The sequence below is a fragment of the Schistocerca serialis genome, chromosome 8 (genome assembly GCF_023864345.2).
Source record: "Schistocerca serialis cubense isolate TAMUIC-IGC-003099 chromosome 8, iqSchSeri2.2, whole genome shotgun sequence".
In the NCBI taxonomy this organism is placed as follows: domain Eukaryota; kingdom Metazoa; phylum Arthropoda; class Insecta; order Orthoptera; family Acrididae; genus Schistocerca; species Schistocerca serialis.
In genome coordinates this window covers 252,778,445-252,794,025 of record NC_064645.1, presented here as the reverse complement: position 1 = coordinate 252,794,025, position 15,581 = coordinate 252,778,445, and the positions used below count along the sequence as shown (strand labels likewise).

Genomic DNA, 15,581 nt, shown 5'->3' with positions numbered 1-15,581 from the left:
TCATCAGATGTGAATAATTTTGCAGCTGGTAATTTCAAGTTTATTTTCTGTTTCCTTATGGGTAGGGTCAATAGCTTTAATGTTTTTAGTGTCTTATTTAGAATTAAATCGACATTATTTGTTCGATTATTCATAAGGCTTTTTGCACAGAACATTATATCCTTGTATCTGAAGTTCCAGGATACTCAGAGAGGAAGAGCAAAGGAAGCGAGTGAAGATGAGAGAACTGTCCATTGTCAATAGAAAGCTAGACGAATTCAAGAAAGAGATTGAACTCAGCAAGAAAAGATTTGATAAGCATGCAAAAATCTTGGATACCTCTTTTAAGTTTAACAAAAGGAAACCTACTCTTAAAGCACCATTATCTGTAAACTGTGGTAAGACTGCTGAAACAGGACACCAGAAAGTTTTGCAGTCCTTTGAGCACAGTTCTGCACAAATGTCAGATGAGAATAATGATTTTTATGAACATGATTGTGCTACCAATAAGGAACAACATGGTACTTTGCGCCCAGAAAAGACTGAGATGATAAATAGGCTTGAACAAATGCAGTCAAATAACTGTAAAACAGTTTATCAAGAAAAGGAAAATTGCTCTGAACCATCAGATTATGCCAGAAACCTTCCATGTTTAATGAAATGCCCAGGTGTAACTGTAGAAGTTCTGAACAGTGTAGATAATATGCCTAAATCAAGAGATTTAATGAGCAGTTCTAAATGTGTCTCTGAAGCAGTGAACAGTTCCACTATTACTGATACATTCTCAGATGAAATAATAAATTATAAATGTGATTCATTAATGTGTAAAGTTACGAATGTAGGATGCATTTCCAAATGTGATATTGATGTTGTAGGTGGGATGCAGGTAACAATAATTCAGCAAGAGAATGAGTCTTCAGGAGGTAAAGTTTCCATTGAAACTGAACAAAATTTTAGCCCACAATCTGATGTGAAAATCAGTAATGATGACACCATAGATTTTATCAAAGATACACAAGAGGTAAATGCTGCAGAGAGTCAAGTGAATGAATTGGAAATATCTTCAAAAAAAGATAGAACTTTAGAAGATGAAGGGGATGAACAGTGTACTCATCTGGATTCGTGTGCTGAAACTGCATTGAGAAATTCTTCAAAAAAAGGGTTTGCAGAAGTGTTTGTGAGCACACTAGTCAGGCAAAATATGCATACAAAATGCAAGAAAAAATTTTTGAAGGGAAATCTAAAGAAAGGCACTTCTCTATCAGTTAATGGAAAACCTGACAATAACAGAGATGGTAGTCAGGCAGAAATACTGCACAAATATTGGCTGTTGTGGAAAGATCACACCTTCAGGTAAGGCTAAAATTACTTGTCAAAATGTAATTTTAGTTACATAATATGCTGCATGTATTAAAAAATTTGCACTTGATGTATGAATAAATTTTTGTGGACACTTAGTGCAATTAGTTAAATTTTTTATCATGAAGTAGACTTCCAGATATGACAGAACATATAAAACCAACCAGAATAAGTTATGTTTGATATATAAATTATCTATTTACTAGTGTGTGATTTATACTTGTGCTTATGTTATAAATAATCAAATATGTTGTCCCTCACTATCATTTTCACAGTGTTTTTTATTTCTATTTTATTTATTTATTTATTTATTTTTTGAAATATTAGATTCATCTTCGTAGCATAAAAGATAACATTTAACATCACATTTACTTTCTCAATTTTCATCTACTTCAGCTTATTACTTTGAAGATATTTCAGGTTGAAATTCTTTCCTGTGCAGTTCTACAGTTTATCAAAGAGCATATAATATATATAGTGATTCTTAACTCTCTCTTAGTATTGGTAGAATACACTCTTCAGACACTGTAACAAAAATGGACGAATTTTGTTATCCTTAAAAATGCCACCTACATCACTTGGTATCTTTTATTAGGATAACTAGTGTTGACTCATAATACAGAACATCTCCAGACCCATGCTCCAGTTAATTGTGAATTGCAGCTTGCCAACTGGGTGAGGATTCAGTTTTCTTGAAATCCTTGACCTGCTGACAAGCTGTGTTTCACAGTAATGAGATGTACTGATCTGAAGATGACCTATAAAATTGTCCTGTCTGATGGATTGGCTGATGATCATACTTTCAGTGGTATGGATGTCGACGTCTGAGGGAACAGATGAGTCCCTCAAGTAATCCTGAGGAGTGACAATGGGAGAGACATAGGAAATCCTCACCATTAAGATGGTTTCCACACTTCAGTGGAACTTGAAAGGGTTCAGGTCACATGTGAAAGAACTACACATATTAGCTCAGTGTAGACCAGTATATATCTGTCTCTAAAGAGACACACGTTATACCCCTGAGCTATGTGGCTACATTCTGCACAAAAAAGATGACCTTCATGGAGAGACAGCTAAAGGAGGAGTGGTTGGTTGTTTTCACAAACAATACTTACCACTTCTCACTCCTTTCTCTCATGAGCAACTCACAAGCAGTCACTGTATCAGTATGTGTACATCATAGGGTGACAATATTTCACTCTGTCTGCCAACCCCACATGAGATACTAAATGAAGAGCCTTTCAGTGAACTCCTTACTCAGTCTCCTCAACCCTTCGTCCTCTGTTGTGATTTTAACACACACAGTGTGCTTTGGGGTTCCACAATTACATGCCCCTGGAGTAGGGCAATTGAGAGCCTTCTCATGTCCTAATGTGTATTTTTGTTGAACTTGGAGCAGAGCACATGCTGCAGCATTGCAACAGGGTCGTCCATTGTTTTTGGTCTCTTGGTATCTTCTCCGGGTCTCGCACATGCTGCTCAGTGGGAATTGGTCGATAAGTTGCACTCATGTCATCACTTCCTGACCTGGATCCATTTGCCAGATAGAGTGGTACCCAAAAGAAAGCCATCATGATGAATGCTCATTAGGACAGACTGGACACTTTACAGTGAACTTGCCATGTTTGAACTCCATGACAGCATCTAGGAATGGGTAGATCATATTATCAAAATGCTCCACCATCACCCTGAACCATCCATTCTGCAGTCTTCAGACCAGCTGAAAAGGTGGTCTGTCCCTCAGTGGACTGATGAACGCAACCCTGCAATCTTGACCAAGTAGATGCCTCTGTCTAGGTTTAAATGCCAACCAACTATAGAAAATCTCACAGCCTTTTAGGTAGTAAAGGTGAAATGTTTCTGTATTATTAGAGAAAGCAAAAAGAGATTATGGCAATAATTACTGCGTCCCATGAACTGCTCCAGAAAGAGTAGAAGCATTTGAGAGACCTGAGTAGGCTTCTAGAAGAGGAGGGAGATGCCCAGTGACTCCTCCAGTGCAACCTGTGCGACATAGCCCAGACTACAGCATCCTAATTTGGCACTGTTATCACCACTGCCAGTCTGGATACAGATTTCTGACACTGCAGAATGGCTGCTGAGAGGAGCAGTTGGAAATTTACTCCCACCTATGAGGAAGAATACATCTGTCCCTTTTCCATATGGGGGCTGGATTCTGTGTTACCTACAGTTTTTGATACATCACCTGCCCACAATAAGGTCCACTGTGGTATGTTATGGCACCTCTTACGGTGGAGCAGCAAATTCCTCCTCACACTTTTTAACTTCATTTAAGTGTCAGGACACTTTCTCAACTGCTGGAAAGTGGCTATTTTAATTCTGCTTTTAAAACCTGGGAATGACCACACATCAATGAATAGTTATTGTAGTGTTGTCATCTCTAGCTGTGTGGGAAAGACATGGAGTGCATTATCAACCACCCCCTTGTCTGGATCTTAGAATCCAGGCTGCTTCTTAGTTTGGGCTCAGGAAATATCACTCCACTTTTGATACTCTGGCTCTTCTGAAAGCAGCTATACTTTACTACTCTGGTATCACTTAATGGATATATTTTTTGACTTCAAGAAGGCAAATGGTACTACTTGAAGGCATGTTATCCTCAGGCAGCACCATGAATGGGGCTTTTGTGGATGTCTTCCCATCTTTATATGGTCCCCCCAATATCAAGTCATTGGCGCACCCTCTGATCACTTCGAGCAAGAGAACGGTGTCCCTCAAGGTAGTGATTCAAGTGTGACTGTCTTTGCCATAGATATAAATAGCATCATATCAGTAGTTAAATGTCCTGTCGAATGTTCTTTGTTTGTTGATAACTTCTCGGTCTTTTGTTCCTCCTCGAGCCTTGCAACAGCAACTCGTGAGTTACAGGTGTCTACTTGACAGCTGGAGGAAGGGATGGAGAAGAGGGGTTTTAATTGCTCCACTGACACGTCTGTGTGCAATATTTTTAATTATTGCATACTGTTTTAATCTGTGTGGATGGAGGACGCTGTTCTTACTTTTAAATACATGGTGAGGCACCCTAGTGACCAGAAAGGATGGTCCTTAAAAGCACTCAGTATTTTATAATATCTTTGCCACAACTTATGGGGAGAAGACCAAATTTGTCTGCTCCAGTCTTACAGGGCCTTTTTATGACATTGGCTTGATTAGGGGTGCATGGTGTATGGGTCTTATTTTAAAAAGTTGAAGGGCAGTGTGCCAAGAAGGAATTTGGCTGGCCACTGGAGCCTTTAGAACCAGCCCTAAACCGAGTTTTTGCACTGAGGCTAGTGAGCCACCTCTTCATATCAGGCGACAAAACCTCAGGGTGCGACCGGCTTGTAAAACACTGTCCACACTGACCTGCACACCATAGCATTTCTTGGCTGCCAATGAAAAGTCTTTTTTCATAATCATTAATGAGTGACAGGACCCTATGGGATTTGTAGGAAGGATTGCCTTTTAAAGTTTTACACCAAGTTTGGTGCCGATATCCACCATGCCTATTCCAGAGACCCAGATTTATTTTAGACCTAATGAATTTTAAGAAAGATTGGACTCCAGATTTTATTTTTCAGTCTCTGTTTTTTATCGTTTTGGATAGGCATCACAGTTTTAAAGTTGTGTACCCTGGGACTCCCTTGGCTGTTCGGTAGTGTTCCCACACCATGTCCTTAGGATTTGTCCTCTTGTGAATGTACTGTGTTTACTACAGAGCTCCATGTAATCCTGAAGACATTCAAACAGATGAGGCACCTTCAGGGCAAACAGTTTCTTGTGTGTTCCTCTTCTGTTAGGGCCCTACAATCATTGCAGCACTTGCACCTGGCAGGGAAAATAGCCTAGCTAATACATGATCACCAGTACTTGCTTCAAGAGTGGTATGATTTTGCTGGGTATTGGCCCATGCAAGAATTTGGGGAAATCACTGGGCAGACCAAGCCACCAAGGAGGCATGCAGGGAAAATGACGCGACATGATGTTTTACTTGTCTGTGGGGTGTCATTTTGCTGCTGAGTCAGAGATCCATGGGAGGAGGATTCGCTGGCAGTGATAGACAATAAGCTGTGATTGGTGAACCTTCTGGCTGGCGTAGGATTCCTCTTGCCAGTCACTCTGGTGGGGTGAAGTGACTAAATTGCCATGTCCACTAACCCATGGCTTTCTTCTCTGATCAAAAGCTTTTAGGCTCGAGATTTTAGTGTGTTGCAGAGTGGCTGGATCATCTTTTTTGTTTCAGCGATCAATCAGCCACAGCCATCTGTTGTATTCTTTTACTTCTTTCCCTTGCTTTTTCCTTTTTACTGTATATTTTCAGTCTGTGTGCATGTGCATGCACTTGTGTGCTGTTAGGGTGTTCTTTCTGTTTTTCCTTGTAATTACAAATTTAATCGTTTTGCACTCTTTAAGCCCACTCGTCTTGTGAAATTTCAGTATGGGCACCAAAGACCTTGTTGCCGTGCACCTGCACCAGTATATCACCATCATCATCAACATCATGATCAACATCATTATTATTATCATCATCATAATAATCATCATCATCCTCCCTGTATGTGCTGATTGGAGAATTCTTCCTGTTGTGCAACACACTAAACCCTTTGCCTAGTTCAGTTCCATTGATATGATCTATAGTGATACAAATGCATTGGAAACAACAGCCTCTTCTCTTTCCTTTAGAACCTCAGCATATCCCAGATCCACTTTGCCTGACCCTTCTCATCTCAGCGAACTACCACACTGATGTGTTCTTAGAAACTATTTGTATCAAATGCACCTATCACCAACAATAACCCAAATTTTAAAGCTGTTACCTGTTCTGTGTTAGAAGTCCACCCCCTACAACTTTGGTATTTGTGGATACTAAACCCTGCAGATGGAAACAGGAGTTAGCTGAACGTGTTGATAACCATAACAGAGCCATTAATAACAAGCAATTCCTTGCATTTTTAATTTGGAAAGAGAGTTCCCCTGCCATCATCAAGCACATTTCTCTTGTAATCCATTCAGTTGTAAACAGGCATGGGACTCCACCACCTGTCACCAGATTCAAACATGGATTCCCTGCTGGGCATGAGGAAAAGGATGGTGGGGGTATGTCCATGGATGGCTCCTGATGACAGAATAACAATATTTATTGATCAACTGCAATACATTGGTTGTTGGCCCCCTGGGAAAGGTTTGCTTCCACTCATAATATTCTCGGCAGTGACCAAGGTAGGTGGTGGATGCTCACACGTACGCACGCTGTGGCAACTGTAGCTGTGCTGGCATAACTGGAAGCCACTGCCTCAGCAGCAGTGCTACGGCCATACTGGGTCATAGCATGGTGGCTGGAAACACACACTGAGGTCATTCTGGCTTTAGCTGTCGCAGCGGTTGCACGCTCCTCAAGTTTGCTCCGTGAACGTTCAGTGTTTATGCCAGTGTTTTCGTGTTTCGTGATCGTTTATTGGCGTTTTGCATGTGAATTAAGCATTATCAATTGAGCATTTGGTCTTTGTTCATGTCGTCTTTCTACGTAGTGTCGTTGGGATTTCGGCGTTGTCTGAGATTTCTTTGCTGCAGAACACCATGGCAAACTCCGTGAGAAAAAACACCGTGGTTTTCACCTTCGACAAGTACACCCATCGATTACAGCCCTCTGCACTTGAAATACACGGCTGGATTACCGAGGTAATTATCCTTCATTCTGAATTTGTTCATACCATGCAGCTAGACTCTGATGAATACTGCATTTTTGTAAAGTTTAACGATTCCGTGAGTGTAGACCGCTTTGTGGCAAAAAGTACTGTAAAACTCCGGAATTCTGAGTCTGTAATTAGGAATGTTAGGGTTTTGAATATTCCCATAGAAGTAGACAACTCAAAAATTAAAGATGTCCTTTCAAAGTATGGGGTTGTCAGGCAAATAGTCGACGAAAGGTGGGCTTCACATTTCAAGCTGCAGTGCTTTAACGGCATTCGCTCCATGGCGATGGAAGTGAAGGCAAACATTCCCTCCCACATCTTTGTTGAGAGGCACAAGGCACATGTTATGTACTCAGGGCAAACCCCTACATGCCATGTATGTAACGAGTCTGGTCACCTTCGTCAGGACTGCCCTCGACGTGTTTTTGTGCTAACAAATAACCTTACGCAATGCCGGAAATTAACACTCAACAATTTGTTGCCAGCCAGTAATACAACAGAGCCGGCGGCTGTCGTGGATCCTGTTACTACCTCTGAAAATGTTGCACTTTATGTTAATGACTTTCCGTCTTTAAAACCTGCATTAACTGCTGAAATTCCGTCCTGTGACAGCGAGATTCCCACTAAAAAGTGTCCTCCAGAGGACACTGAAAAAAATGTTGATGAGGACTCTTCCTGTGAAACACCCGTTGCCAGGAAGCCGAAGCCCAGTCCTGAAGATCTGTTGGAAGTGGAAAAAGGAGATGAAATGCAGGTCGATGTGACTCCCACTTCCGCTCAAGGACTTACTGTGGTGTCACCGCCAGACACCACACTTGCTAGGTGGTAGCCTTTCAATCGGCCGCGGTCCATTAGTATACGTCGGACCCGCGTGTCGCCACTGTCAGTGATAGCAGACCGAGCGCCACCACACGGCAGGTCTTGAGAGACGTCCTGGCACTCGCCCCAGTTGTACAGCCGACTTTGCCAGAGATGGATCACTGACAACTACGCTCTCATTAGCCGAGACAATAGTTAGCATAGCCTTCAGCTATGTCATTTGCTATGACTTAGCAAGGCGCCATAATCCTTTGCTATATATATTGTGATGCCTGTACCGTCAGACCAATGTTCTCCAATTGTGGATTAAAGTTAAGTATTATATCAACTACGTACTTTATTTGCTACTATTAATTCCCTTAACTGTTCCAGACCTCACGCCAATCTGCGTGAGCTTAAGCGCGTGCCTTTCGGCATCCTCTCATTGTGACTTGGATGTCTTGCCAAGTCACAACACTTACACCACCACGAACAGATAGTGACGCAGCCGGTCATGACCTTTCATGGAAATGTGACCCTTAGCCTGAGGTCACAGCTGCAATAACCGCATCAAGTGCACAGCCCATACAGTGCGAACAGTACGAGGAAGTACCAAGTAAACAACCTGCTGACTCCGAAGCACAACGCCGCGCCGAAGGAGGAAATAAACAAGCATCACCGCCTCGACAGCAAGACAACACAACAGACACCACGCCGGAACCAAATATTGACGACTCGCAAGCCACCGCCGTTGCGCCAGACGGCCACCGCCAGCGGCTGCGACCGAAACCAGGTCTTGCTGTCACGCGTCATCAAGCGAAAGCCACACCAGAGAAGAAAGACATCACGAAAAAGAATATTAAATATGAAGTCATCAGGGCCAACACTGAAGAGGAGAAAGAGAAGGGCCACAGTGACTTATAGCAATGCATTTTCAGGATTTCAGGATACTTTTCTTCTCAAGCTCTTTGTTTAAAAGCAGTGAAAATTTTTCTAGGAAGTTAGTACATGTAATGGGCACACAGCTTGTAAAGATCGTGACTTGTAGAGAAGCACGTTGCTGCTGTAATCATACCGATCCTCATCCCATATAGATTCTTCTGGTATGTCTGTGATGCAAGCTTATAGCATTACTACTATTAACATTAGTAAAATACAGTCACCCTTGAAATTGGCAGCACTAAAAGAATTCTTGTACCAGTCTGGGACAGATATCGCGTTGCTACAAGAAGTTGCGATAACGGAATTTCGGATCCCAGGCTTTTTTGAAATTGTTAATGTTTCTATGGAAGCCAATATCGGTACAGCCATTCTTATAAGGGAAGGCATTCCGATGACTGAAATCAAATGACTAGAATCAGGAAGAGCCATAGGCCTAAAAATTTTCAATGTGACAGTGCTTAACCTTTACGCCCCATCAGGAAATTCCCACAAATTGGATCGTGCGAAGTTTTTTCAAGATGAACTGATTTATTTATTGAGGAAAAATCCGTGTTCTCTTATACTAGGTGGAGATTTTAACTGTGTTTTAAACCAGAAGGATCAACAACCCAATTTCAACTACTCGCCACAATTAAAAAAGTTAGTAAGTGATCTACATGTTAAGGATGTGAGGGAACTTCAGCACCCGACGTCAGTCGGGTTCACATATATAGCCAGCCACTCCCACAGCAGATTAGATAGAATTTACATGTCACAGAATTTGCAAAATTATTGATTAAACGTTGAAACTATTCCCGTGTATTTTAGTGATCACAGTACACTTTTAACTTGCTTTAATTTAAGTGTACAGCCAACCCGTCGATTCAGAGGCCAATGGAATTTAAATATCTCTGTTTTAACTGATGAAGAACTGGAACAGGAAATAAGAGTAGTGTGGACTATGTGCCTCCGCACAGTAGACAAGCACCCAACAGTCATTGACTGGTGGACTAGGAGGGCTAAACCAAGGCTGCGGAAAGTTGTCATGCAGTTTAGTGCAGCGAGGCACAGGGAGTTGAGGAATACAATGGAGTTTTATTATAAAGTTTTAAGAGACTTATATCAACAGGCCCATGATGACATAATTCGTCTGAATGATATAAAAAAAAAAAAATAATAAAAGCCAAGTTATTAAGCATTAAACGGCAACAGATGGAGGGACTAAAAATTAAATCGAAAGCCACATCAGTTGTAGCAGATGAAACAGCTTCTCTATATCACTTGGTGTGGCATGCTAAAACAGATGTCAAACTTTTATTGATGAAGTCCAGATGCATACTGGTACGAAGCTCACATGCCAGAAAGAAATACTGGACGAAGTCCATAGGTACTATGAAACCTTATATGCCCCTACCACAGTGGAAGATGCAGCTCTCGAGGACTTTCTCACTATTTTAGGTCCACAATGGTCGGGAACTGACAACGCTGACGTCCTGTCAACTATTACTAAAGATGAAGTGCATGAGGCAGTGCGTAACTCACCTCTCAAAAAATCTCCAAGACTTGATGGCCTCCCTGTGGAGTTTTATGCCCGCTACTGGTCTATAATTGGGGACAAGATCACTTCCATGGCAAATGAGGTCCTGGACGGAAAAACGGTCCCTGCAGAGTTTAAGGAAAGTAAAATAGTACTGATTCCTAAGAGAAAGGCAAAACCAACTTAAACAATTTTCGGCCACTTTCGCTACTAAATTCTGATTACAAAATAATTTCGCGTATTGTCAACAAAAGACTGTCTTCCTTTCCCAACAAAATATTGAGTCATCATCAATCTTGTTCTCCGACCAGAACGATATTCGAAAGTCTATCTGCATACAGAGACGTCATTGCAATTACCTCAGTGACAAGTATAAAATGTGCTTTAATCTTTATAGATTTTAACAAAGCTTTTGACCGCGTTAGTCATAGATACCTCTTTGCGACGCTGTCAAGAATGGCTTTCCACCCCCAGATTGTCAACATGCCAAGAAATATTGCAACAGGTATAAATGCGAAAATAGCAATTAATGGCCAAACATCTAAACTCATACAGATAAGGCGTGGGGTTCCACAGGGCAGTCCCTTATGTATGTTTATTTTCTGTATCTTTAGAGCCCTTCCTCCGCACTGTCCGCGCAAGGTTAATAGGCATAACATTGAGTGGTGAGAAAACTGTCATACGAGCTTATGCTGATGACATGTAATAAGGAATAAGGAGGAGACAGTTACACTGGAAAGAGGAATCCAAAGGTATTGTCTAGCGTCAGGAGCGACAACAAATGAAAACAAAAGTAAAATATTGAATCTACGGGGCCTAAACCACCTCCGACTGGCATGGGCAAAACAAGACAACAAACACAAAACTTTGGGAATAACCTTAATGGCATGTCCGATGAGACAAAAGTAAAATATTGAATCTACGGGGCCTAAACCACCTCCGACTGGCATGGGCAAAACAAGACAACAAACACAAAACTTTGGGAATAACCTTAATGGCATGTCCGATGAGGATGGCTGCTTTTAACCGGACGGAAACTAGGAGGAAAGTTCATGATGCTGTAATGGAGAACATCCATCAAACTATGGACCTGGTGCAAAAAGTCAGATTCATCAACTCCTGCGTTTTGTCTAAAGTGTATTTCACTGCGCAGGTATTTCCAATCCCTAAACTAGTAGCGAAAGGGATCATGTCCACTGTTACCAATTATTTATGGCAAGGAGACATATTCAGGGTTGGTGCTACTACCGTTATACTGGATGTCAGAAACGGGGGCCTCGATTTGGTGGATATTCGCAATAAAGCGTCTGCTCTGTTCCTCAAACGGACTTTCCATATACTCAGAGAACTTCCACAATGTATAACCGCAAAGCTCTTTGAGGCTGTGACACCCCATAGCCTGCAAGCACCGATTGATGTGCGAAGGATTAATGCTGTCTGCAGTATGTGAGGAACTTTTTCCTCGAAGCAATTTATCTTAGTGACGAAATCAGAAGCAACACATGTATCACAGCGCGTGACACCATACTTGAAAGGAAGTTAAATGAGGGCAGAAACAAAATTGTAACGAATTTCCCAAATTGTGACTGGAAAGCTGTATGGCGGAACATCAACTATGCCGGGCTATCTACAGACACTATTTCCCCATGGCACAAAACAATTAACAATGTCATCAGCACCAACGAGAGGCTATATGGGATCGGTTTAAACCAGACACACCTTTGTGGAAAATGCAATCTGGTGGATACACTCATCCACAGATTCACCTGTGGTGGCAATGTGCATAACTGGAATTGGATCAGGCAACAAATCGCCTTTCTCACCAGATCCTGTACGGAATGTATAATGCCATCGCTTCTCCTGAGACCAGACATGACATACTTTCCGAAATTAAAAACCAACGCCATTAGCTGGTTACTGGGAAAATATGTTAGTTATGTCATCCACAAACTTGTGTCAGACAACGAGATAGAATTCCGCGTTTACATGAAGTGTGAATATGCAAAAATCAGCATGTATCGCAACCACAAGAAGCACTACGGCAACAGGCTGAAGATCATTTTTGAAAGACTGGGTGTTGGTTAAATATGTGGAACCACTACAACACCTTGAATGAGAATGAACAGAAAAAAAAGGGGGGCTTGGTGGCGGCAGCAGTGGGACAGGTAAGTGTCGTTTCAACAACCATCCCCAGCAGTGGCTGTGTGGTGTTGGCAGGCCAGAGTCCCTTGCTCTAGCCCCAGTCACGACATTTGTGCAGGCAGTGTCCCAGCATGATGGCGACAGTGCATTATCGCAACCCACTCCAGGAAATGACTCGCATGACAGGCAGCGTCCCACTGATGGCGTCCTATGATAGTGATGGTGATGACTATAGCAGTGGCGTCACTCTGGCACCTTTTAGGTGATGACCTGTATTACAACAGTGACAATTATGCTGACTATGATGACAGTGATGACTTGGAACTGGTGGTGGTGCTGAGTTACACAGTCTCTGCATCACTCCAATGCCTCACAATGGTTGATGACAATGAACTGGCTGCTGGTCCTTAAGCATGGCTTTCTGCCACTGATGTCTGCAGTTCTTTGTCCTCAGCAGGTCAGTGGAATATTTTGGTGTTGCTCAGCTATCATAACTGACCCAATTTGTGCTTTCAATGTTGACACAATGGTGTGCAGTGAGCAGCTTTGTGTCATGTCCTCCATTGGTCAATGACACAGTGTTCTCCTTTGTGTTGCTTAACTTGGTGCTCTGCAGTCCCACTTGCATTATGGTATCATACCACTGAGCTGCACAACAGATTGTAACACACATATGACTTTTGGCCCTCAATATTCCTTCATATTTGAACTAACTGTAAACTGTAAAACTCCTACCTTCAACTAACTTAATTGCTCTAATCATTTGACCCTCTACTCAATAACCAGTAATCTCTTTACTACTTAATATCAGCAGTATCTTGAAAAAAATGAAATCCATCACCATGGTTTCAGCTGCCTTTTGCCCTGCCCTGAAATGAGAGATACCCTACCAAAATCCTACCTCTTCCTCCTAACTGGTATTCTCTCTCCCAATTAACTTAAAACAGTTTTTTTGTTCTAAACACTCACACCTGTCCTCGTACGGGGGTCTAGTTACAGGTATTTCTTATCCAGTCAAACTCAGCACAACACAATATAAAGTGTTACTGCACAGTATTCATTTTTGGGTGTAATATTTAGCATGCAGTCTACTCAGACAAAATGTCACTGCAAGACTATTGCTAAATGCAAACTCCACCACCCAGTTGCTGAACATGCAATGCAATACAGCATCAGTAATTCAACAGCTGCTTCAACACCTATGTCATTTGGATGACATTTCCTGTACATAATAAAAATTCGCTTACAGAATTTCAGGAGGCAAAATATTACTACTGCCAGTAGGCCCTTGCAATAATACAGAACACCATCCTAGCTTTTGGAATTAATAATTGCTTCCTTGAGGTGGAAGAATGGTAGTTTAGGAAAGGTTAAAAAGGAAAGGCAGATTACTCATACTCTAGAATGAGAAGAATTCACATGTTGTGAGGAAGAGGTAGACAAAGATCTTGTCTTGTTTTCTTATGTGCCTCTTGGCAATACTGATAATTCACCCCCTAATGGCAAGTCTTAGCCAGCTTTCTTGAGTAAATTTTCATTTCCATAAAATTTCAAGATCTATTCTTTCCTAGGAATTCAAGAATTAGTTGCAGTCTTCTGTGAATCATGGGTGCAAAGAGATAGGTAGAGAGAGAGAGAGAGAGAGAGAGAGGCAGATAGATGGAGTAGAAAACCAAAGAAACAAAACACCCCTAGCTTAGGTACTGTTAAAGTGAGACAGTGTAGAGAGGAGCAGCTTTTCTTTTAGCAAACACACTTCCCAATCTCCATTCATTAATCATATTAAAAAAAAATAAAAATAATAAAACCCAATGTGCCTAGAGGTTTTAATAGCTCTTTGCCTTTTGAGTCCACCCCGATAGCTGAGTAGTCAACACGGTGCTCAGTCACGCCAAGGGGCCCGGGTTCGATTCCCGGCTGGGCCGGAGATTTTCTGCGCTCAAGGACTGGGTGTTGTGTTGTCCTCATTATCATTTCATCATCATCAGTAGAAGGCAACAGGAAACCATCACTGGAATCACTTCCCTAGACGGTAATGCAGTGGACCTCTCTGACAAGGCTTCCTCCTTGACAAGACCTGCAGTAAAGCAGAACACAAAGTTTAGTTGCCTCTTGAGAGCTTGCTTCTGAAATGATATTGTGTCTTAGACTATTGCTCTGGTATGTGACGTCCATGCTTATAGTGGTCATGAGTGTGTACAAAGAACATTAATGTGAATGGTCATGCGAATGTTCATCTCTTGAGAAAGTGTTCTGTAAAATGTGAGTCAATGGAAACAGATTTATTGCAAGAATTTATTTAGAAAATTCACTGAATTAGCTTTCACGGATAAACCTGAGAGTATTCTTCAAATCTCACATACTGCTACCTTAAGGTATGAGGATAAACTTATGTGACTGATGCCTGTTCAATGTCTCAGTTATACGACGAGTGGTTGCCTGTAGGTCTTTCAGTATTTTAATAGAATAAAAAATCCACTTCACTTACCACTAATTTTTTATTTACTGGAAGCCTAAAACTGTCTTCAGGTGCCACCAAATAAGTCTGGAACATAAATGTGTGATGGTTGGGCCAGTCAGCCATGGATGGTTGCACCCACATAAAACAAACACTCAGAAGTGTAGGACCAGCAGCCGTTTTGCTCGACTCAACAGCACTCCATGGAAGTTCCTAGTGACTTGCATGTCATCTTGCAGTTGTTTGATGAAGGTGTAACCCCCTCCCATGACTGACTGGCCCCACACATATATGTTTCCTTAATTATATGGAGGCACCGCTGAAGATGGAGCTTTAGGCTTCGAAACTGGTTATGTAATAAATAAGAAATTACTGGTAACCTAAATGAATTTTTTGTTCTGTTGCTCTGTTCCTCAGATTTGAATGTTTGCCTGATCAACTATTTCTTCCATTATTTGTACAACAACCAGAACTTTCTAGTATAAGATAACAAAAGTAGACTAATAACAGCTTAGACAGCGACATTTAAGCAGTCAGTATTTTCACACCATGTCTACAAACTATCTATAAAGAACCGTAATGAAAAGAAAAAGAAACAGAATGCCCTTTTCCATGAATCTTAAAATCGATTTGCAGGGTAAACGTGGAAATTTAGAGATGTAGCTGTTATATTTCCTCACTTAAAGCATCAGAA

The 15,581-nt window shown here is 41.5% G+C and overlaps 1 protein-coding gene across 2 annotated transcripts in view; it reads left to right on the top strand.

The window, feature by feature from the left end:
• The window catches only part of LOC126416582 (uncharacterized), a 213,791-nt gene that overhangs the window by 61,864 nt on the left and 136,346 nt on the right, over positions 1 to 15,581 (top strand). For both annotated transcript variants that reach the window (XM_050084332.1, XM_050084334.1), the window contains exon 3: positions 175 to 1,332. In XM_050084332.1, the coding sequence (XP_049940289.1) occupies positions 175 to 1,332 (1,158 nt within the window). The remainder of the gene's footprint in view (positions 1 to 174; positions 1,333 to 15,581) is intronic.